Genomic DNA, 23886 nt, shown 5'->3' on the forward strand with positions numbered 1-23886 from the left:
TTTAATACAGTTTATCTGAATGTTGTTGAACATGTCAGGATACCATTAAAACACATTTCAAACTAGTCAAATCTGAACCCTGCTGCTGTTGTTATCGCATTAATTGGACAGTGCACTTGTGGTATTTGCATGACTGCGGATGCTTTGTTTCTTCGCTGGTGTTCTGAGAGTGAAACTGGGTTAACTCTGCCCCCTCCCCTCTCTCTCTCTCTCTGTGTCTAGGCCTCCTTGAAATCCACAGCAACATGGCCGCCTGAGTGAGTCAGAGGGACCACACACAGAGCACCAGAGCCCAGGCCAACACACACTCACTCTCACTCACACACACACACACCAACTACACTACAGTGAGAGGCTACTACAGAGCCACAAGCTGCTGTTACAACTGTCACTTTTTCATTACACTCCGCTGCTTTTACTAAATTATAACATGTCACACCTCTGCCATCAAACGTTGTTCAATGTCATTGGTGATGCAGTAGATTTGGTTACGCACTAAAGGGAAAATCACAGTGTGGGGAGTTACTGCAGCTTTAAACTAACAAAGAAATGTCATGTTTAGATTGTGGACTTGCGTCAAAAGGCTGTTAAACATGCAGGACTGTTTCTCCTCCCGAAGATTACAGGCATCAGGTTTCAGGCTGGGAATGTCTCACAACTCAGGTTTTCATTTGCCAGGCAGAGGAGCGGGGTGGAGATGAGAGGTTGTGTTGGTTTGTGCTTCTTCACAGTTACAGTAGATCTTTTGCCAGAGCTTCGCTGGGTGAAAATGTCTCCAGTCAAATGACTCGTCACCTGAAAGAACCTAGAAGGTTTGCCTCAATTTATCACGTGATAAAAAAAGAGATTAAAAACTGAAGTTTACAGCTGGAGATGATTTTCACAGACACAAAAAGCTCTAAACATTTATGAGCTGAACCCAGATTCTCACAGAAACAGTTAATTACAGCTCCACTTTGCTGTCAGAGCAAACCGAGCTTTAATTAGTGCTGTATCAAGACAACTAGTAGAGAGGATTCATTTCATGCTTTATTCCTAGTAAATCTTGTTTTTTTCCTCAGCCAGAGAACCTCAACCACCGTCTGCTCACTGATTGGTCACAAAATAAAAACTTGGCCCGTCAACAAAACAACACCACAGCACCTCAGGGTCCCCACAACTGTTTTCTTTAGTGGGGGATTTGGAATTCCCCACTCCTTTTTGTATTCTAGTTGAAAATTATGACAAAAGAAGGTGGGAACAGGATTCAAGTGATGCACACAGTATTTGAGAAAAGCCACAGCATGTGTACAGAATATGAAGTGTTTACAGAGCCTCTGTGGTTTGGCAAACATTTACTTATTGAGACACACACCTCCACAAAAGCCACGCAGGCCGTCAGCTGGCTAAAATGTGGGGAGGAAATGACATCATGTGCAAGTGTGAGGTCTCAGCAGGACAAGCAAGCAGCCCGACCTGGCCGTGTTATTATGGAGAGTCAGACCATTGGTGCAAACATTATCTTTACAGTTAAATGTCAAATAAAACACCTTAAAACCATGTCGTAAAAAAGGTTTATTATTCTGCTGTACCACTCCTTTTTTGTAACGGGGATTCAAGGCATTTCCTATAGCCTTGTGAAAGTATACAAAACTACATACCAACTAGCATATGTGCATTGCTCACGCTTTATCTTCAGGAATGCATCAAGTAGGCTGACCTTTCTATTTGACACATTTCAACTACAAACTGAAAGCATCCACATTTTAGGGTGCACATTGCTAATACATTAATAAAAAACAACATCAAGAAAATGTCAGATGCATCTCAGACGCTAGCAGCCATATGCAACATTACTGAGCATGCATAAGACCTTCTGTCTGACAGTCTTTTATATTTTTTATAGAAAGTCTATAAAATCAATATTTGTTCAAAAATGCATTGCAATTCAGCTTTTTTGCATTTGAAATAAAAAAATACAAATATATGCAGTAACTCCCACTCCTATTTGGCGTCTTTGATAAAAAAGGAATGATAAAAAAATGACTTGTCATAGATTATACTGGTAGTAGTTCTTAAGTAAAATGTCATTGATGCCCCTGCCTCTGATCGGGTATTCCTAACTACTGTATAAAGTTTGGTAAATTCAAGCATGGTCTATGTCCAGTAGGCGGCGACAGAGTCCTACTTCTACATCTGTTTCTCCTCCATGAAAGCACATTAATGGTTTGTCAACATGCTCACTTAAAGTCCAAGAGCAATGATGCTGAAAGCTTGATCCAGGCAGAGATGACAGAGAACTGGCATTTGTGGCTCTCTCCCCCACCTGCAGATGTCACCATGTTTCTGGTGTCGTCCATCAGAATCTGGTCTGATTTGGCCTGGGTCAGCTCCACGGGTCGGAGCGGTGCTTGAGGTTGTAGTTCTGGAGCTCGATCTGGTCTTTGATCTGGTTGATCAAAATCTGAGACAAGAGGATGCCGACCAGCTGCAGAAGAGAAAACACAAACAGAGGGCTCAAGAGCTGGCTACAACAGTTTCTACTCTTAGAGGCTTGAGCACAATATATGTGTGTGTGTGTGTGTGTGTGTGTGTGTTGGTATGCATATCCCACCTGTGGTATGGCCAGTCCTAGGGCGATGCCTCCCAGTATGAACAGGTTACTGTGGATCCAGTTCACCAGTTTGTCTATGCAGCCATTGGTGTGGATGTGGTCTCCAGCTTCAAGGAACTCTAAATCCTGCATGCCCTGTCCACACATGGTGTTGATGACCTCCTGCTCAAGCACACATACAGTTACAAGACAAATAAATAAACATTTGCAGGTAGACAAATAACACGAGTCTCGTAAAGAGGGACACCTTGTCTTTGGACATGATACAACAGGAGAACGGGACAGAACAGCGTTCTCTGCTGGGGTTGTCAATCTTGCAGTTGAAGTAAATGTTCTGGGACCAGTCAGTGTACGTCACACCGCCACAGCAGCCGAACTGAGGAGACATTAGAAGACATGTTAGGTATCTGTGCATATAGCTACAAAAACTTTGTTAAAGCTGCTATTGCCCTGGTATTTATAATATACAAAATGATGATGACCTACAGTGTGCATGGTATAAAGTCCGTACTTGGACTAAATCCTTACCTCTTTCTGACCAAAGTCAATGAGGTTTTGTAGATCAAGGTCATCTCTGTAGTGGACGATGGCATTATTGATCACCTCAGTCACTTTATTCCGAGCCTTGGCAGAGTGTGAAAAAAAGGACATTTATTTATTATTATTTTATTTGATGATGAGTATGGTAATCCCAAGAAACGTTCTTTCTAATAACATCAGAAATCCAACTTCTTCCCAAGATCTAACAAACAAAATCACATCTAACAACCTGTGAGCAAACTCAGCTGCTTCACTTCAGGTGTAGTAAAGCTTTGCAGCAGTTACACACAAAGCCCAGGAGAGGACAGTGTTTCACCAACCTTCACAATCAGAAAAGGACACAAAAAGCAAAGTCTACCACAAGAAAGGGTCTAAAAACAAATTTAGTACCTTTGTCAGAGTGTATCAGTATTATTGTGAGGTTTTGGCCTCTCACAGATGACTAGATATATATAGATACATATTCTAGACCACTTTTATAGGTACTAAAATAAAAATATGTGTGGTTCAATCAACCAATCAATCACCTTGCAGGTACAGTCATTGTAATAATTACTATATAAACAAATCAGTTCCTCCAGATTGCTACATTACCTTATCAGAGAAGATGAAGCCCAGGATCCCAGCAGCCAGCTGAAGAAGGAAGATCACTGTCAGACAGATACAGAACTGAGAGGAGGAAAGAGAGAGAGAGAGATGGTTACAACACAGTAAACATTAATCTGTTTTGGATTCATTCTTTAGAGGACAGATTCCATGAGATCCTGCGTTGTCATGCAAACTCAGCTGTTACTTGTTACCTCCCATACTTGGAGAAAACATGCAGAAAAACGCAAGACGCTGTTTGTTATTGAGCTAATTCTAAAATACTGTTGAGATGATCTGGCAGCTCATGGTGACTGACCTTGAATCCGACTCCATTATCTCCACAGCATGTCATACAGCATGTCTCTCTGCACTGTTATAGTGTAGGTCTCAATAAAATCTTCCGTTCAGAATACATTGGCAGTTTGACTTACTGTCTGCAGAAGGCAGATGTTTTCTCGCAGGGAGCCCACACAGCCACAGAAGGTGAGGACGAACATGAGGACCCCAATGACCATCAGCATCATGGCGGGGTCCACTGACAGGCACGCCAGAGCTGCCTCTGAAGAAGAAGTAGAAGAATGAAGTGTGTTTCTAAGCGTCTTTCTCCAGCTCTGTCATAGTATTTATAATGTTACAAATACTTTTGTTTCCTACGTTTCCTTTCCTTTATGAAATCTTCAACAACACAGATTTGGAGGCTGTTTTTTGTCGTTTGCAGTGGAAGCACAACGCCAAAAAAGCAAAAGCACCGTCCTGACACTCAGTACTCCCACGGCCTCACACCAAACATGAAGAAAGACTGTATGCTCTATCAATGAAGGATCACTTACCTGCATGTTTCATCATGCGGGCGTACACGCCGATGGACACCATCACCAGGGAGATTATCTGAGGAGAACACAGGAGGAGGAGAAAAGATGCATTATTTTCTTTATTTCAAAATATTATAAATGAGGCACAATAAGGGGAAACCCACAGGTGACGAACAATTTCTATGCTCATACTTGTCAAGGGAGTGGCATCATTCACCAGAACACTTACTCAGGTATATGAGTCATAGACAAGGCTGTACTGATAGAAGAATAGCACATTTTCCAAAAATACACTCTAGGAGAGTCCAATGCTCCAAGAGGCATCAGTGTTGAATTAGAGGAGCACAACGTTTTCATTAGACATGTAGAGCAGGAGATTCTGCCGTCCACTCTGCTTCCATTTGACTAAATTGACCTGGCAGCGATCTGCACCTTTCTCTACAAAATAAAGACCCTTTCACTCAGCGCTCCTCTCTTGGCCTCAATAGAATAATAAAGAGCCCTCAGAAACACTCTCCCCCCACCCCGAACGAAATGGGTCCAGTTACCACAGACACTGCACCTTGCTGTGGCGGGAGGGCACAACTAGATGTGTCTGCCCTCTATGTAAAGGTTTAGTTTCACAGTGAATAAACCAGACATGACACCTTTTGCAATAATGTATGTTGAGTTGGTTACATAACTGATTCTCTTATTTGGTTAATCATCATTGAGATTTCTTAAGATTATAGACAATCTAGACTAGAAAAAAAAACATGCCTTAGCAGTAATATTTGGTGTGTCCTTCACAGAGCTCATTGTAGCCGGAGGCAACAGAAATGACAACAACACATTCCACGTTGAAGAGCTTCAAGTTTTTACACAGCCTTATCCTGTTTGTACATGGCCAGAAGTCCTGTTCACAGCTTAAACACGGCTGACACACTCACACAGGTTTGTTTAAAAATGAAAATGTAGAAGGGAATGGATGAGGAAAAACAATAGGGATTTGGCAGATATTAGCATGTGAAGAAGCACTCCTGAAAACACCTGAAACTTCTTGTCTGTTCTCAGTAGATTATAATGTGTTTAAACTCAACTCAGCTTGTTTTAGTTGGGTAACTTTTGCTCGAGCAGAAACAAGAAAGTCTCCTCACACTCCACTAAACCCCAACAAGTTTAATCTGCAACAACAGATCTGCTTTAAAATGTAAGTCAGAAATCTCCTTATGTTACAGTCCCCGAGCACCTGACACTGAAACCTGCCGATATGACCTTTGGTTTGTTTACAGCCCACCGCTGAGCGTTGCTGTTACTTTTAAAGACTAAAGTTGTACAATTATTAACATCGTATTGTGCCACAGTCAGACAGCGTACAGCTGATAATACATTTAGGGTAATTTGACCTGCTGTGTTCACCAAAGCGTGTTTGAAAAAGGAGAAATAAAACCTCTCTGCACAGTAACCATGTTTCCCCTCAGTCTACAGACTTCTCACACAAATGTACATGGTCCCCATCAGGATAATAAATGAAGGCATGTGTTTCATGGCAGCGGAGTATGTCATGAAAGGAACCTGCCTGAAATAAAACCCACAGGAGTTTCGGTTACTGAGTGTTGGTGTTTTAAGCATTGTTATTGAGATGGCAACATGTTTGAGCCAAACAGGTTCTGAGCTCGAAATCCTGAGCTCGAAATCCAACATCTGATGATACATTCCTGATTTGCAAAGTAAAGAATTTGGTCACTGTCAAATGGCTGAGCAGAAAACACCTGGTGTGTGTGTGTGTGTGTGTGTGTGCGTGTGTGTGTAACTTCCCTTCTCCTCTTTCCTGGACACTGTTTCTCTCTTAGTAAAACACCAAAGTTAATGAACAATTAACTCAAATAAAGCAGTGGGTGCTCCAACTCTTAAAATGTTCTCACAGTAGGAAACCCAATAAATCTGACACAGATAGAACCGGAAATCCTGAGAAATGTCCTTTAACTCTTATTATGTTATCAACAAATAGTTTCATTTAAGCGACCAGAGAGCGAATCTGGTTTGCCAAGAAACAGGAGGATTAACCTGCACACAGTGTAAAGTAAATAAAGGTCACCACGCTTTGAGACTGAATTAACCAGCACAGGAAACACTCACCCAAAAGATGAAATTAAATATGAACAGCAGATACTTGACAACTGGACTGACAAAGGTGTAGTCCTCGTCAGATCCAGGTGCGCCCCTGCGTCTTCCTCCCATCGCAGCGACAAGTATCCAAACTGCGTGTTCTCCAGGTTTTGCGCACAAACGAGCTTCTAGCTGTGAGACTAAACGAGTTTCCGGAAGCAAAACCACAAACTCCGCAGCATTATGACGACGAGGAGCTGCGGGTTTTCTTCTGATAGCTACTCGTGCCGACACGCACAGTGACAGAGAGAAGCTGCAGGCAGCCGCTTGGGCGTGTGGAGGCTGGGTGTGTTACCATCCTCACCGGTCATCATATGGCACAACCTGCAGCAGAGGCTCCCACGACTGACCCCGTGGATCTTCAGCAAAATCAGTGTTATTTATTTATTTTTAATGAATAAAATATATATATTCCACACATGACAGAATACTTGTATGTGTAGTTTTAGGTTTGCTTTCATTTACATCTGTTTTTTGCTATTAAAGTGAAATATTAAAAGTTGTATTTACTTCAATCTGAATAGATGAACTTTAGTATATAAGTATATATATATATATATATATATATATATATATACTTCATGTTATGTATGTCTCTAAATACACACTGCTAAAGTAATAGTTCATGGTTCATGATGAATTTAAAATGAGCGTAAGTGGATCTAATGAAAGGTATATTACCATCAGTGATGTGTTAGTTTTATCCTCATGTTTTATAAGAGATTACCTACATATGTGATGGCATGAGTCACAAGCATTATAGGCCTTTTCCACAGCAAACATTTTGAAGCACAGGTGTTACTAATAACATTGACATTGTTCCAGTAAGTAAGGCATGGCAGCGTGACAGGGAGCCAGCATGCACAAACCAGCACCCTGAAACTGAAGCAGCTAAATGGAAATCTGACATCATTCATTTTATAATTCTGACCTTTGCACTTCCTACTATGACATACAAAATGTCCTGCATGCAGCATCAACAGTTTTGAAAAGTGGTACAGATTTTCACTATTTTCCTGACAACAATTACTGAGGTGTTCTTTCATTAATTTCATTAGAGCAGTTTTAACCCCCTAACGGGTAAAAAGGTCCACAACACAACAAGAGTGACGAATGTGCGCCATCTGCTGTGGAGGTCCTATTTCCCGGAATGTACACACAACCACCCGTGTGTGACACATGGATAATTTCCCTCCTCTCCTATTATGTTCGATATTTTGTCTGCATCACATCGACATCTTTGCTTTGAGTAGAAAATAATTTACGTTCCGTCTTTTATTTTGAAGGGAAACGCACACGGCACGACAGTTTTCACAACATCCGGTTAACCCGGAAGTTATGAGTGTATGTCGCACCGTGTTTCCCTTACTCTGTAAGATGAGTGCAGAGGTGGTATTTTGTTCATTGTTTAGACGTTTTTAAAGAAAATGGCGTGGAAAAGCAAAGGTTTGTGTAATTATTTATCTAGTTATCTGCTAGCGCACGCAGGTAGTCGTTTAGCTAAATAATACTGTTATTAAGCTAACGTTAGCTAATCCTCTGAATATACAGTTGTGCTCAAATCGCTTGTAAATTGTTATTTGAGCTTCTGTAGATAAAATGTACTTTATTCATTCATTCCAGTACGCTTGTCTCAAATGTCCTCTGTAGGTCCCCCTCTTCCACCGGCCTCCTTACGCCTCCTTGTCCCCCCAGTGAGACTAATGTCTGCTTTCATATGGCAAGTAGCCCAGCAGCACAGTGTGATGCAGTATGACAAGCTGGTGGACTTCATAAGTCTGGCGACAGAGATGGTCCCAGAGCTTCTGAGTCCCAGTCAGAGAGTTCAGCTCATCCTGGGCCTGAGAGCAAGGGTGAGGAAGTACTGTGAACTGTGGTCCTTCGCTTTTATTCATGACTTTGTTTTTGTAGTTGTTTTAGTTGTAACATTATTGTGTGTCTTGTCATTAGTTACGTGAACATTTCAACCTGCTGTTGCCCTTTCTCATAATGGAAATCGATCTTTTCCCTGCTGTCTCATGCTCTGTTGAGTTACCTGTCTCCCACCTTTGCCCCGATGTAGCTGGTCCTGGAGCTGTGTCGTGGCGATGGCGTTGCCAACCTGCAGACCATCCAGAGCCACCTGGATAAAATCCACGCCTGCAGTACTGAACTGAGCTCCACTGATCAGATGGTGGGTTTTTAAAGCACATTCAGAGCTGCTCCATAAGCAAAACATGGACAACACGCACACGTCTAGAGGAAGAAATCTAGACACATATAATTGAAAGTAGTTGAAACCTTTCTCAACTTAATTGTTGTCCCCTTCTTGACAGGCTGGTGGTGATATACTGAAGACCTCTTACACCAACTTTGCCAGCCTGGTTCAGAACCTTTTGAATGTTCCTTTTGAAAAGGAGTTCTTCTTCCAAGTGAGTCTATCTGTGAAAAATACGTCTCTTAAAAATCAAGGGAAGAGCTATAGATGATTAGATTCACCAACCATTTACAGCGGCGATGTGTTGATAATTTAAATCCAACGCTCTGGCTGTTTCTGTAGGAGGTTTTTCCTGCAAACTATGGCTCTAACTACGACCAAAGACTGGAGCAGCTGGTGTCTGAGTTTCTGTCCAGGCTGGAGCAGCTGCTGCCCATACCAGACCTGCACCAGGTACTCTAACAGCACGTCACACACTTTTCTGATTCTAACAGGCATTTTAAATGGAATTAAATGTTTCATTAAGGCCAAATCATTATTAAATAGTAATCGTATATTTTACATGAAGAATTGTGCAGCCGTGTTGATTCTTGTTTTTCAGTGTGAAATGTGTGAAATCAGAAGGCGATCATTTGTTGGTCACTTTATTTATCATATAACACAACATCAAACAATGTCACCAGATTTTCTTTTTTTCGTGCTTTTGCTTTGAGGTCTGTAAGCACATGACTACTGTTTCACTTGCCAACAGACAGCAGCATGGCTCACTGAAACATCATCTGTGGCAGAAGACTTTGGACAACATCTGTCTGAACCCTTGGCCCTGAAGACTCTGCTGCTTCATCACAGACAGTCAGGGACTCTCAGCTCTGGTAAGTTTAACAGAAAAGATGAGAGGAACAGAGTTTTGTATGTAGTTTCCAACTTTTTCTTCTTTGTTTCCTTCCTGCTGTCTTGCTCTCTTTCTTACATTCTGTCTTGTCTTCTTTCTTTGACTGCAAATATAACTTTTGAATGAATGTACGCTCCCATCACAACAACAAGTGAGTCTAATGTGTAAAATGTTAAATGCCTTCCTCTGCTACAGCTCCTTCCAGCAGCGAGGAAGATATCCTGTTGTCCACGCTGGCCCTCCCTGCTCAAACTGGAGTGGAGAGGTTCAGTGAGCCTTACAGTGAGGATGATGATTATGACTATGAGGAAGAGACCCTGGTGTTGGAAGATTTAGAAGAAGTCTCGAGTCAAAGCTCAGGCGTCACTGCAGACGATTGGTCGCCAAAAAGGGAATCAGGTCAGACAGAATCAGCCGCAGCCCAGAATTGGTCCAGAATCATGTTATTTCACTAACTTCCTGTTCTTCATGCTGTTTCCAGGTCTGTCCCGTTTATTCATCTGCCCTCAGTGTTCATTCGCTCATCGCATAAAGAGAAAGGTCGAAGAGCACATCCAGAGTGAGCACCACATGACAGCTCCCATTCAGAAAAAGCTGTCTGTGAAAAAGTCCAGAGTAAAGACTCAGCAGCAGAAAAGTAAAGACTTGAAAGCTGAAAAGAAGAAAGTAGGAGGCACTTTGGAGAAAAAGAGGAAACGCAAACAAAAAGACAGTGTTGAAAAAAAGCGTGAACGTAAACAGAAGAAGGACAATTTGGAAAACAAGAAACGACGTAGACGGAAAGAGCCAACAGGGGAAGACAAAAGGTTTCTCAGCACGAGACCTGTGAACAAAAACTTCACAGAGGAAGAGACCAAATGCCCCAAATGTGAAAAGGTTTTTGAACATCCAAACCAACTGAAGACTCACATGAAGTTCCACAGCTTCCCGTACCACTGCAGCCAGTGCGAGAAGGGATTCACCAGCCAGTCAGGTTATTATCAGCACCAGAGACTCCACAAGAGAGGGCGGATATTCATCTGCAGCCAGTGCAACAAGGGATTCCTGTGCAACTATGCGCTCAAGCAGCACGAACGCCTGCACGAAGGCCACAGCAACCTGTGTACAATCTGCGGGAAAGGCTTCAGCAAAACGGGCATCACGAGACACATGCAGATGCACAGAGGGGAGAAGAACTTCTTGTGCACCACATGCGGGAAGTCGTTTTTGTCCTCTGGCGAGCTGCTGCTGCACACTCGGTCTCACACGGGCGAGATGCCGTACACCTGCACGCACTGCGGGAAGGGCTTCTCCAGCAAGAGTCACCTGAACGTCCACACGCGCTCTCACACGGGGGAGCGTCCGTACCTGTGCGCAGAGTGCCCGAAGCGCTTCCTCACACTGAACTGCCTGAAGAGACACACGCTCAGCCACAACGGGGTGAAACCATTCAAGTGTCCCAACTGTGAGAGAGAGTTCTCCCAGCAGGGGAATCTCAAGAGACACTTGGCAACTCATAAACCTGACACGTAATGTGCAGCTTTCTTTGTCTCTGTTGTTTCACCTCGTCAAGTTTTTATTGAAAGACCAAAATGTACTTTGTTTGTACCCAGACAAATGAACAGTCATGACAGTTATTTCTTGTGTAATACTAGCAGCAGTTGGAATGTAAAGGATTTGAATTTCCTTTTATCTGCTTCATTATATACAGTTACCAAACCTAGTGCATCCTAGCCGCTGCTTACAATCACCAATACTTGTTTTAGGCTCCTATTTTGTCCTATAAACAATAATTATGTGACTACAGAACATCATACCTTTTTATGTCAGTACAGCTTTAATCTCTCTGTATAAAGCGAACTTGAAGTGGTAACACATACTTTTCATTGTGTTATTATAATGAATTAGTATTATAAAGTATCTATAAACACAAACAACTGTTACAACTTAGTGAGCCTTTGGATTGCTAGAATTCATGTTTGAGATTTTTTTTCCAAATGAGGTGTATTTAAATATAAGGCTTAAAGTTGTTAACCAATAAACGTCCCCACACCTCAGTAAAATCACGATTATCTGTAGATCATAGAACAAATGATTGATTTATGTTAAAAGACAGGTAACACTTCTTGTATAGTCCAGCGTCGATAAAGTTATTAACTAATACTTTAATTGCAGGTTATAGTAACTTGTCTACTCAGACAAAGTGTGAGGAAAAAGACGTGAAATGCAAACGTAAAAGGGAAGTGAAAAACACAGCTGTAGGAAATGCAATTTATTTGCAATTTTTTAATAACATCATTCCTCAGATAAAAATGCAATGTTACAGGAATATACATCAGATATTAATTTAAAACTTGCTTTCAAGGGACCATACAGTCTAAATATACTTTTTCCTTTTTTTATTTACTGGTAGCGTGCGTTATAAGCAAGACAGACTCTGTCACCAATGACAGACTGACAAGTTACAGATACAAACTGTACATTACTTATTTACAAATCAACTTTTTGTATGTTTTTTTCGTTTCACTTTTTATTGAAAATAGGAGTAGAAAAAGTGATTGAATTAATATTCTGATTTATTTGATTTGTATTCTTTCCCTTTCTAAAATCTAAAATGAAATGAATGAACAAAAAATAAAGAAAATCAAGAACTCTCCTTTAGAAAACAGAAAGAGAAGCAGAAGAAGAAGAAGAAGAAGAAGAAAAAAAAGGGTGTGTCAACCGTGAGACCATGCAGTCGTCACCAAGGAGACAAATGGTAACTGAGGAAACCAAATGATGTTGGGCCAGTGTCACTTAGCAACCTCAGAACCAATGAAATCCCTCGCAGTCGAGGGATTGTGGCTTATGTTAAAGAACTCAGTTACAAAATGGCCACCTGCCTCCAAAGCTACCGCAAGTACAATAACACACTCTAGTTCATTTTTTTGACCATAAATAGTGCTGTTATTAAATACTACATTTAACAGTAGCGTCACTACTAATATTACAACAAATTGGTCTCTGTGTGAACACCTCGCTCCGTACAAAATAAACTTGAGGATTAATAACAGACTTCTCTCCGACAGAAAGGAACAAAAACAAACAAACAGCTCAATCCTGTCAAAGGCCCTTTAACACTTTGCATGAGTAGTGAATCAAGACGATGAACGAGCTCATAAGACACTACTGACCCACACAGCCCTGGCATTTACCCAGTAAATAAGGAACAGAAAAGCTTTTCGTTAAACACTACTGTATATGGAGCTATGGATCCCCTGCCATTGAATCGTCAGGCTGGCAAAAGGCCGGGATCACCCCACCTGGATAAAAAAAAAATGTAGTTGTACGCCTGCATGCTGTTAAAGAGGCGTTTCCACACCAGCAAGAAATAACTCACGGAAGAAAACACTGATAATGTACATGACACTGCCGATGCTCTCATTCATTAAAGCTGCATTTACACACACACACAGGCATACAACACCTGTTTGTTTCTAACTCTCTGTGGTCAAATCTGGCTTTCTTAGCAAGGCGAAAGCGCCTGGAATCAAGGTTTGTAGAGATCCTATGCGTCGGCAAAGAGGTCAAATAAGATTTTATGTCTGTGGTGGTCAAAACAGAGAGAGATAAACATTTTCTTCCATTAAGGGCTGTTAAAAAAGGGAAAATATCAAACCAGTAGCTGAACTCTAACTTTGAGCATCACTGTGTCCTACATTCAAGGGATGAAATCATTATCATTCATGGTGTGATGTTAAGTAGCTCTTCATCAGTAAAGTTAGAAGTAGCAGATGCAGGGAGGCAGAGACATTCATGGTTCTGTTATGTTTCAACACCAGAACCACTGACAGAAAGTCTGCTTCATAAAGCTGCTGCTGCTGCCACACCTGCTGAAGTAATATCCTGAAGAAAGTCACTGTTAGAAACACTAGCTGGTACAGAGAACTCCTCTCCTCAATCCACAGGCTGCGGGTGAAACACAAAGAGCAATCTCTGTGTCGAGACTTGTGATATTCTAATATGTGCAAACAGGGATCTCCTTTACGATTTATTATTGATAACAGTGAGAGAAGGGATGAGTGATAAACACGAGGCTTTCAAGGTCTTTACAATACTAACAGTCGTCCTAAATGTTCACATAGGGGTACTGCTGTAGGTGCTGCTACAACAATTATATCTAACTAGCCGACAATTTATATCATCAAATATCATCTATTTGGTTAATTATAGGGCTCACCAGCCCCAGGAAAAAAGAATAAGGTTGTAAATAAGTCATATTGTTGTCCTTCACCACCATCCCAAGACTGATGGGTGAAGACTTTACATACATGTGTGAGTGTTACTGTGAGCCAGTGCAGCACAGCATGCGGAGGGTTGGTTACGATTCTTTCACTACTGCTCCTCTGTCACGTAAATCTTGTAATTAGATCATTGTAATCCCACTGCATGTACTCTGTTTCTCACAAAAATCCTGCTTTTGCACTGGCAACAAACAGACAAAGGCAAACTTATTATTGATTTGTAAACCTGGTGGAAACATTCAACTGATGGTAAAACAGAGAGTTTAACAGTGTGGCAACTCTGAACCTGATCTGGGCATTTCTTTTGATCCTCTGCAAAGTCCAGCTTCAAACTATCATTTAATATCTTATAATTTAGATATAGTTTTTCCATATATAATATCTAAAATAGAAGCAATACAAACTTGTATTTCATAATATATCCCCTTCTTTCACTTCCTGTTCCATTTCCCAAAGTGTTCATCAGCACTGACGTCAAAATAACATCTGTACAGCAGAAAAACAAAGAGGCCATCCTCTCCTGTTTCTCCAGAAAAGGGCATTTGTATTGGAATTAGATTTAATTCGATTCTTACAGCAACAGGCTGTGCTGATTTTTACCTAGAAAAAAGGAAAATAAAATCTATATTGAAAATAGTCCTCTTAAAATATTTTTGTCAGGATCAAACAATGATCAACAAACACTTCTGTTTACAAGAAAATATAACGAGCATCTGTTGCAATAATAGTAGATCCACATGAGGAAATCAGAGTGACCGAGACAGGCTCACTCTCTCTGATCAACTGATGAGCAACACGTATCTGTGTACAGTTTAGGATAAAACTTTTTAAATAGTATATATGTGTAAAATACTATTTTTGTTAAAGCATGTTGATGATCTTTTCTTATACTGATGTACAGCAGCTCCTCCACACAAACATTACATATTTTTTTCATCACTGTCACTGTCCAGATGCAGAATATGAACTTCATTTTTAGATCAATCCAACACATCTTCATCTTTCATTGCTGCATAAACACACACAATGATTTCGTTGGTCAGCCACTGAAAGTCTTTACTTTGCTGTCTGCATTCAATGAGAATTTCTCTACGCAGATGTAGTTCAAGTCCTCTAATTCCTTTCTTGGAAGAAAAAAACAGAAGCTACATGATTTCATGGCTCAAAGGGAGATCTAGTCCTTGATGGGTGGATTTCTTTTGGTTAGATGTCTTTAATAGCTTAAATTATGCATTTGAAAAAGTGTACAGTGTATATGTGTGTGTGTCTAGTGAAAGAGAGACAGGTCTCTCCGTGCTACAGTAGGAACATGTCCAGACTCTGACCTACACTGACAGGTTGCTGGTAGGTTAATGTCTTTCAGCACACTGAACAAACAAACATACGCATGTTAGATTTCAGATCTCTGCTGCCTAAAGTAGATGTCAAATTGTGAAATTTTAAGGAGTGATTCATTTCTACAACCTACTGTCTTTAAAAGTTGAAAAAAGAGCTACCTACTGTGGAGTGACAGCACTGGTAATAAAAAAAGACATTTCCAGTGGTCTTATTTGTGTTCTGCAGCTAATGATTATTAAATGAAGCCGTATTTGTATGGACTGAAAAGCCACATAGTCTGGGAATCATCCAAGCCTGTTGTGAAATGACCTCAAAGCCCATCGTGTATATGCCATCAGCTTGAACATATGTTTCTTCTTCAGTAAATAGAACTACATTATTCCCTGCTGGTTCCTTTTGGTCAGAAATACAGTCAATAAAGTGGGACTTTGTTCAAGAAATTCATACTGACCCTCAGTCAGTAGGCCTATATAACACATTTCCAATATTTCAACAACTACATTCCCAAATAAGTGTCCTGCCTTTTCCTTACTCTAACATTCTGGTGATTAAATATTATATATTCATATATATCTTGCTATAGAATGGTATATGGTATATAAAAATATACAATCATTGGCTAGTGGTGAGACAAAGGATATTATCATTCACATAGGACCAATACTTTATATCCCTAGGGAGAGAAACCCATGCACATAAAACATTACTTGGATATATAATTCACCATGTCAGAACTTAAGACCACCCTGAAATTCAAACATGATGAAATAAAATCTTCTGCAATCCCCAAAAAATACTCTCCAACATTCTTACTCAGGGCAAAACACCCACTGCTTCTCATTGTCGTCAACCGTCAACTAGATTGTCCTCCGTCTATCAGACACCAGACCTTTATTCTCTCTCTCTCTTTGCTTTCACTTGAGGAAACGACGTGAATATGAACGGCAGAGGGGCGTGGTTTTAGTTGAAGTAGCTGTGGGTGGAGGCAGCACACACAGCTGCAGCTTATCAGCCTGATGAAGTGGCTCCTAACTATCGACAGCGAGGCGGAGACCATAGACTTCTCTCACGGTGGACAATGTGACTTACAAAACACAGGTGTAACTAATATCCTTAATAATGGCTACGTTCCATTTAGTGGTTCCAGCTCCTCAGCCGTGGTTTGGTGCTTGCTGGTTTACTGGAACACCAAAATGGAAATGAGCCATGATTAAGGTTATTAGTTACACCTGTGGTTTTCTGGCTAAAATGTCAGCTGTTAAAAAGGACTATTACTGACAAGACAAACACACACTCATGCTGTGCTCCAATTCCACACTACACACTACTAGTGAACAGTATAACTTTATACCAAGCTTTATAGTATATGTTTTTGCAGCTGGTATACAAGAAATCAGCATATTTAACCATTTTTTAATGACAGGAAATGATGCGACACATGAGCGTCCAAAGTCAATTAAACTGTGACTTTGAGATGAGATGATAGAGGGTCTGTAGAGGAAGCACTCTTCTTTTAATCTCGTGAGTCCCCCAAATTTTGTCACTTTAGCGTGAACACACTAAATACTCAAAACCTGCTCAGGATGAGTGTGTGGTATGGAACTGGGACACGACTTCAGTTTAACATGTGGATTTTAAGTAGAAGAAGTAAAGTGTGTATGTGCTTCTGCCTGTGTCCAACACTAGCCACCAATATTTTTGTAAAAAACTACTACTTCTGGGTAATTTGGTCCATTTCATACAAATTATTCCCACTGGTCCATCTTCCACATGTCAGACGAGGAAAGGATAGAAGTTGAAGACAGAGACTGTAGCAACACATAATCAAAGAAGTAGTGACGCCTGTCTAAACTGGGGAGTAAAAATACTGTAGTTTGCTTTTGCTCTCAACTTTCGACAATCATATGAACATGAGCTCTGGCCTTCTCAGGGTTAAGAATCAGAAAATGAACTCAAGAGCCCATAAGACACAAGATATGCAAAATCACCTTCCAAACACCCCTCCACTGCTGTCCAAGAAATACTGACTTTAATCTTATGTACACTAAATAGAAATAGCTACGCTGTTATAGTGTGATCTGATACTTAACCTGATAAAAAACAATACGATTGCAAAATTGAAAACCTGGCACGCTCAATGTCAACATGTGAACCTCATGCAATACTGATGGAACACCCACGTAGCTCAATCCATTTAAGAACTAACTGGAAATAAACGAGAGAAAGGGAGACAGTCAAAAACACACTGAGTCAGGGAGGTGAAGTTAGCTGTTTTTGCTGCTGAATCATCAAACTAAATGATCAGCTTTTTCATTCTCCGCTGGCTGGAAAGTTAAACCACGAGCAAAAACACCAATTTCATGTCGCCGTCTCAATACACATTTTTGACCACAGATGCAGATCCAACAAGATAAATAAATACATCTTTACTATACTGCACTGCAATGTACCTGATTTCAAGTATGTTAGGTTTCTCTGGCATGGAAACCACTGAGTTTACTTAAAAATGTAACAAACAGAAAAAAAAATACATCGTCATGATATTGATTTTTTTTTTTTACTTTCACAAGTATATTTACTTCGGGAACCTAGTATACAGTCATAGTTATTGCATTGTTTTTGCATATCTTGTGGGATGCAGGATTACACCCACTCATACCATATACTGCAACACAACACCTCGTAGTTCATGCTAACTCATATGTAACATAAAAACAGCAATGCTGCTCCACTCCACACGGGGGCACCACAGGCCGGCATGTGAAACCAAAGAGCCTTTAAACAGACACAACAGAGCCTGGCACTTCTGACATGCAGGGTTACTCTATATGAGTATAATAATAATACATAAAGGATTTGAGCTGAATGCATTACCTATGTTCTTTTATCCTCAAAGCTGGAGGTGATACTGAACATTTATGAATGTTTTTGTGATTCACTTTAAGGCTGTGATCATAAAAGACAGTAAACAGCCTTGTGGAAATCTTACCATACTAATTTTAACTTGGTCAAGTCAGAGAATGTTTCTGTGTTGGATTCATTAAAGTAACTAATGTCATTCATTACATGGTCTCCTATCAAAACTGCCTTGCGAGAGAGACATTCATAGCTGCTGCTATCTTGGCTGACAAAATGGTTGGTAGAGAGCAGACACTCACTGGCTCCTCTGTAGCAGCTCTGACGCAAAAACTACTACTTTACAATTCAGGTGCCTGCTGGTTACATTTATCATTGAGGATTTAGACCTAATAGTAATCAGTAAATCATCAAGTAACCAGGAGGAAAACTCATTATGTCTTTCAAATTCATTGTTAGATAAACTTTATCAGGGCTGATCCAACAGAGTGTGGAAACAAAAACCAAAGCACTAAGAGAGACTGCGCTGTTTTTAAGGTTAAAACACTGAACCCAGATGCTTCCCTGCACATAACATGCTTGACCACACCTAAATTTGCCTTCCTAACTTTTACAGTTAAAGTTTGACTTTAACTGTAAAAAAGCAGCTTATAATGACACTGAGCCACTCGCCGCAAAGTAGCCTGTTAGCTTATGGTACCGAGTAATTTCAATACAGAACTATTTGAATGAGGTGCTTTTAGGATGACTGAAAGAAAGATAGAAATGTTGAAGATATTATATGAAGCCAAAGGAAAAAAACAACAACAGACTAAATGTCAGGGAGGGTATTCCTTTGACAACACAGACTTCTTCAGGGTTTGCTGGATGATCATAACCACAAAACAACAATAGCACTGCCACTGAAAACACGTTCAACATTCACATTTAGTTTGCATAATAATGTCAGAAGTCTGTTACTGGCACAGGATGCAGTGTATGGCAGTGTGTTCATGCATAACCCTTCCCTGCCAAAAACCTGCTCTGCTTAACATGTAGGAATGAGGGCTCAGCAGTTAGTCCTTAATGTTAAATTAAAGTGAAAACGAATGGCTATAAGTTGACATGTGGGAATTCAATGTCTTTTAAAGTGAGATTTTCAGAGATAATTTAAAGAATTTGTCTTTTGAAACAACTGTTTCCTGAATTGCCCTGACCATTGAAACATATGTGGATTGTTTTATAGCTAATAAGAGAGTTTAAAAGTACAGTTTTTAATGCTGTAACCTTAACATGAAATTTACTTTATTACAAAATCTTTTCCTGCTGTTTTGACATCCACTGAGGTCTATCTGCATGTGAGCGCTGGTCTGGAAAGATACAGACTTTCAATACTATCCTAGTGTCTAGTTGACTTTGCATCGGGATTGTGTGTGTTTTTCCAAATTTTCAGTGGCTAGCATAACTTATTAAATAACATTTTAGAAAACTGAATTGAATAATTTCAGTTTTAAATACTATAAAGTCATTTAATAAATGTGACAATTGGTACAAAGGATGTGATACTGACATTAGGAATGTTTTTTTTTGGAGAAGATACAATACCAAAGAGAGACCTGTGCCCTGTGTAATGTGCCTTAATAGAGAAAAGGTCAATAAAAATTTGTCAGCATGCTACCTAAAATCCATTACAAGAAGATGAAACGACAAAACTCACACCAGGGGATCATCCAGGACGCAACTTCCCTCCAAGCTGACAGTTTTCTGATCTATATCCAATAATTTATCACGTTAACCAAGCAATTATCACATCTTATCATTTACCAGTAAATGTCCTGTCTTTACTATAACTCTCAGAACTTAGTTTTACCAGTAAATGGTATTACAGGCAGGGACCTGTTTTATTTCTAACAATGACAATAAATCATAATGTTTTGTGATATGAGCAGACCTCAGACAAAGAGAAGTGATTCAGAAGTCTTGCAGCATCTGTACACCAGCCCTAATAGTTCATTTGGAGTTTAAACTACGATTAAATGATGAAATCATGTGATTATGGAGCGTTACAGCCGAGCGATCAGGGCGTCATCACCCAGTTCATTCACGAGGCGTCACTGTGGCAGTACGAAGTTGGTGCTTCTACCATTCAGAGCAACCATCCACCATAAAGAAGAAAAGCAGCAATTGCCAAAAGGCTTGTTACCTTTGGGCCAAGCTGCAATGCCGAAACTCGTCACCACTGTAAACTTAAGCGTCACTCTGACCTCGCTGGAGACCTCACGCCTGACTACCTCTGAACAGAAACACAAAGAAAAGTTATGTGATGACTCATTTTCAAAGATAAAGTGGCTTCTGACTCTGCAGCTTGGCTAAAAAGTAAAAACCGTGCTAAAGAAATCACAAAGCTTTGGAAGCATGCCTGTCCATGTTAACCCTGTGTTAAGGAGGCCCATTATCACATACACACACACACACACACACACACCCTCGCACACACACACACACACACACACACACACACACACACAAAACCATACTTGTAATGCTACCTTAATTTACTGTCTAGGCTTAAAATCAGCTTTTTAGAATACATAAGTAACCTCTCGAACACACACACACACACACATCCTCACACACACATCCTCACACACATTTTTTTCTCTTCTGGGAAAAATAAATAAATAAATAGATACAATCTGTAAAAGGTGCATACTGACAGAGAGAAAGACCCCCCTTTTAGATACACGCTATCTCACACATTCGTACACACATACATCCTGTACTAAAACGCAGACACGCACCCGCACGCACAAATATAGTTATACACTCGCACGCAAACACTACGCCCTGCTTCGATACTTAAAACCTCTTAAAATTCTCCTAAAATAAACCGAGCAAAAATACATTTATAAGACCAGCACCCCGATTGTGCAAACAAATCAAGGATAAATTAAACCAATAACATCATGAATATAAAACAAAATAGTCATGGCTAGCCAGTTTTGCACAATATTGAACTGTTAAATACATAGTGGGCGTGGTCTGTAGAGAGAGTGTGTGGCAGCAAATCCAATAGGATTCCACGCTGAGAGGAAGAGGAGGGTCTTGGAGAGGGAAGTGAGGTTGATTGACGGACAGGTCCTCTGTAGATCCATGCCCAGAGTCTTTTCTTTTCAATCGATCACTCCCGGTGTCTCCTCCACCCTCCGTCTCTGTTGCCCTGTTCGACACACTCACCTCCTGAGGGCTGAAAAAGCAAAAACCCAGCAATGGAGGGAGACGGATGGTGAAATAACCAAAGAGGAGGGAGGAAGGAGAGAGGGAGGAGTGAGGAACGGCTTGGTATGAGGCAGAAAAAGGGGGCTTGCTGTCTCTGCTTAGCCACCAAATGCTCCTCCCATTTCCTGTTTTGGGCAGGAAGTGGGTGTAGCCAACACGGAAAGGTGATCAAGGTGACGGACGAGGTGAGTATGTCTCTCGCTGGCGTCGTATTGACCAGTGGATAAAAGAGCTGGCTAGCTTCCTGTTGGCCAGAGAGTGTCTCTCTCTGCCCGTGGCCCCCTACAGCAGCCCTGTGGTGGCTGTTGGTCCATCCCTCAAATCCTTCCCCCCCTTGGCTAGGGGTGGCGTGTCACCTTAATCCCACCCCCAGGCTGGCAGGGCTGTGCTCCAAGGTTCCTTAGCTTTGGAAGAGGAAGAGAAATGAGATTTCAAACAGGGTTTTCCTCGCCCCCGTTTACTCAATACAGCGCTTCATCATCAGTGAACCAAGAAGGAGGAGTTGACCTTTGACCTCAAATGGGTGCGGTCAGATTTTAATCCTTAACTGACCCCCCCCCCCCACAAGCTGGTCTGCTGTCCCCTACCTGGCTTCATGGCGGCCAGACAAACAACAATAACACAACACCAAATAGGCAGAGGAAATGAAAACAATAAACACACTATGTCGACTGCAGGAAGTCCAGGACTTCCTGCCTCTGTTGTTTCCTTTCTACCTTTCCTTCATCTCTACTTTCCCCTCGCTTTTTTTTTTGCTTGTCTCTACTTTTCTGCTCTTCACACTTTGAGGACATGATAAAACTGTGAGGCACTTTAGAGACACACTCACACACGTGTGGAGAACACACGCAACTCACATACACGTACAAATAGAGAAAATCATAGATCACACACACCGGCACTCAGATAGTATCGAGTATAGTGTGGTATACTTTACTACAAACATTCACACACATACAAACTCATATAAACCAACAAAGTCATAACCAGGTGTTTAAGGTTGCGTCACTGGCCGCCAATGTCCAGAGCAGTTACGTCTGGCAGAGAGGCAGACAGTGTGTGTGTATATATGTGTGTGTGAGGGGCGGGGACAGACAGAGCCAGCTGCGGCGCTGTTATCCAGCACTGACAAACGTCAGTCTCTGATGATATCAGAGGGGCCAGTTGGCCGATCGGACCCGTCAAGCCGACTCTTACAAACTCGTCACACACTCCATATCCTCGTCTTCTAACAGCCCGCTGTTCCTCTGCCGCGCTCCTCCAATCACAACCGAGCCTCTGTGGTGCCCTTCCTCCCTCCCTTCCGCCTCTTCCTCCTCCTCTTCCCGTCCCCTCCCCCCTGCTAGCAGCTCCTGCCGCTCCTCCACTGAGGACGGCCCGTGGACGGAGCCTCTGCTTCCTCCGGCTTCTCCCCCGCCCTCGCTGACCACTCGGTCCCTGTGCGTTGCTGCTGCTGCTGCTGTGTGGAAGGGGAGGAGGTTGCCGTTGGGGCTGTGCTGGGAGGTGGAGGAGGTGCTGGATGTGGCGTTTGTGGCGCTGTTGCCGTTGAGAATGTTGTTGGCGGCGTGCTCCATCTCCTCGATGGTCATGTCGCAGACGTCGGCCAACTCGGCTTTAGTCGCCTCGATGAACGACGGGTCCTGGGCGAAATGACCCAAACCCTCTGATATTAGCACCTTGAGAGAGAAATGGGAAAGAGAGGAATAGATAGAGAGGAAAGGAGGAAGATAGAGAGAAATGGGGGGATGGAATGGAGGGAGTGGGAGAGAAAAGTCAACTTTAATGTAGTATGAAAAAGATCATTTGGTCTATAAAATAGTAGAAAATGGCAATGGTAATTTCCTGAAGCCAAAGGGGACGTCATCAAATTGTGTGTTTTAAATTAAAAATGAAGCAGGGACTACTTGCGACCCTTTATCACAGATGCCAGATGTCTAAAATTATATGTTTTGATCTCTAAACCTCTCAGATTGTCTCATTTGAACATTTTTGAGGCCCAAAGAGGTAAAACTATCCAATATTTCACAAAAAAGCAAAAGTTGAAGATAAGAATTCAAATTTGAATTCCTCAGGTTGGGAAACACTGACGTAAGACAGAGCAAATCCTCACAACTTAGGGTTGTTTCAGCTCCTGTACACACAGACTCACCGCCTCCACCAGACTGCCTGCGCTGCCGTGACACAGTGAGCTGGAGTCTTTTCCCAGCAGTGAGGGCACCGTGAGCGACACCGGCCGTGGTCTTTGATTGGATGTGGACACGCTGGGGCTGGGACTGGGCACCCGGCTGTTCCCATTACTGTCGCTGTACCTAGGAGCAATACATTTGTTCTTTATTATCATCATTGTTCTTACAGTATCATAAGAATCAACATAACTGCTACTTGGACAGTTCTGTGACCTG

The 23886-nt window shown here is 41.5% G+C and overlaps 3 protein-coding genes across 3 annotated transcripts in view; 1 reads left to right on the top strand and 2 right to left on the bottom strand.

The window, feature by feature from the left end:
• Window positions 1-1541: 1541 nt before the first annotated feature.
• Window positions 1542-6783, bottom strand: tspan33a (tetraspanin 33a). The gene is made up of 8 exons (XM_070929004.1): window positions 6652-6783; window positions 4552-4609; window positions 4153-4280; window positions 3728-3802; window positions 3122-3217; window positions 2841-2969; window positions 2594-2755; window positions 1542-2467 (listed from the first exon to the last, which is right to left on the bottom strand). The coding sequence occupies exons 1-8, from the start codon at window positions 6751-6753 to the stop codon at window positions 2366-2368; spliced, it is 852 nt and encodes a 283-aa protein (XP_070785105.1). The 5' UTR covers window positions 6754-6783; the 3' UTR covers window positions 1542-2365.
• Window positions 6784-8108: 1325 nt separating this feature from the next.
• On the top strand, window positions 8109-11613 carry LOC139305338 (zinc finger protein ZFMSA12A-like). Its single transcript, XM_070929306.1, has 8 exons — window positions 8109-8127; window positions 8332-8534; window positions 8744-8854; window positions 8997-9092; window positions 9221-9331; window positions 9630-9750; window positions 9966-10169; window positions 10252-11613. Exons 1-8 carry the CDS (start codon window positions 8109-8111, stop codon window positions 11280-11282), a joined length of 1896 nt encoding a protein of 631 aa, XP_070785407.1. The 3' UTR covers window positions 11283-11613.
• An 11064-nt stretch (window positions 11614-22677) lies between these two features.
• Window positions 22678-23886, bottom strand: part of cacna1c (calcium channel, voltage-dependent, L type, alpha 1C subunit) — a 179217-nt gene continuing 178008 nt past the window's right edge. Inside the window, exons 53-54 of the mRNA XM_070929300.1 lie at window positions 23634-23793; window positions 22678-23160 (exon numbers count right to left, since the gene is read on the bottom strand). Of these exons, the coding sequence (XP_070785401.1) occupies window positions 22678-23160; window positions 23634-23793 (643 nt within the window). The remainder of the gene's footprint in view (window positions 23161-23633; window positions 23794-23886) is intronic.

Source organism: Enoplosus armatus, chromosome 22 (assembly GCF_043641665.1).
Source record: "Enoplosus armatus isolate fEnoArm2 chromosome 22, fEnoArm2.hap1, whole genome shotgun sequence".
Classification (NCBI taxonomy): Eukaryota; Metazoa; Chordata; class Actinopteri; order Centrarchiformes; family Enoplosidae; genus Enoplosus; species Enoplosus armatus.

What these genes read in the sequence shown, in the direction of transcription:
- tspan33a (XM_070929004.1), bottom strand. Translation starts at nt 6,753, where the DNA reads ATGGGAGGAAGACGCAGGGGCGCACCTGGATCTGACGAGGACTACACC. An exon ending in ACATCTGCCTTCTGCAGACA is followed by an intron (nt 3,803 to 4,152) that starts GTAAGTCAAACT and finishes TCCTCCTCTCAG; the next exon opens with TTCTGTATCTGTCTGACAGT. An exon ending in TAGGACTGGCCATACCACAG is followed by an intron (nt 2,468 to 2,593) that starts GTGGGATATGCA and finishes TCTCTTCTGCAG; the next exon opens with CTGGTCGGCATCCTCTTGTC.
- LOC139305338 (XM_070929306.1), top strand. An exon ending in AAAAGGAGTTCTTCTTCCAA is followed by an intron (nt 9,093 to 9,220) that starts GTGAGTCTATCT and finishes CTGTTTCTGTAG; the next exon opens with GAGGTTTTTCCTGCAAACTA. An exon ending in CCATACCAGACCTGCACCAG is followed by an intron (nt 9,332 to 9,629) that starts GTACTCTAACAG and finishes ACTTGCCAACAG; the next exon opens with ACAGCAGCATGGCTCACTGA.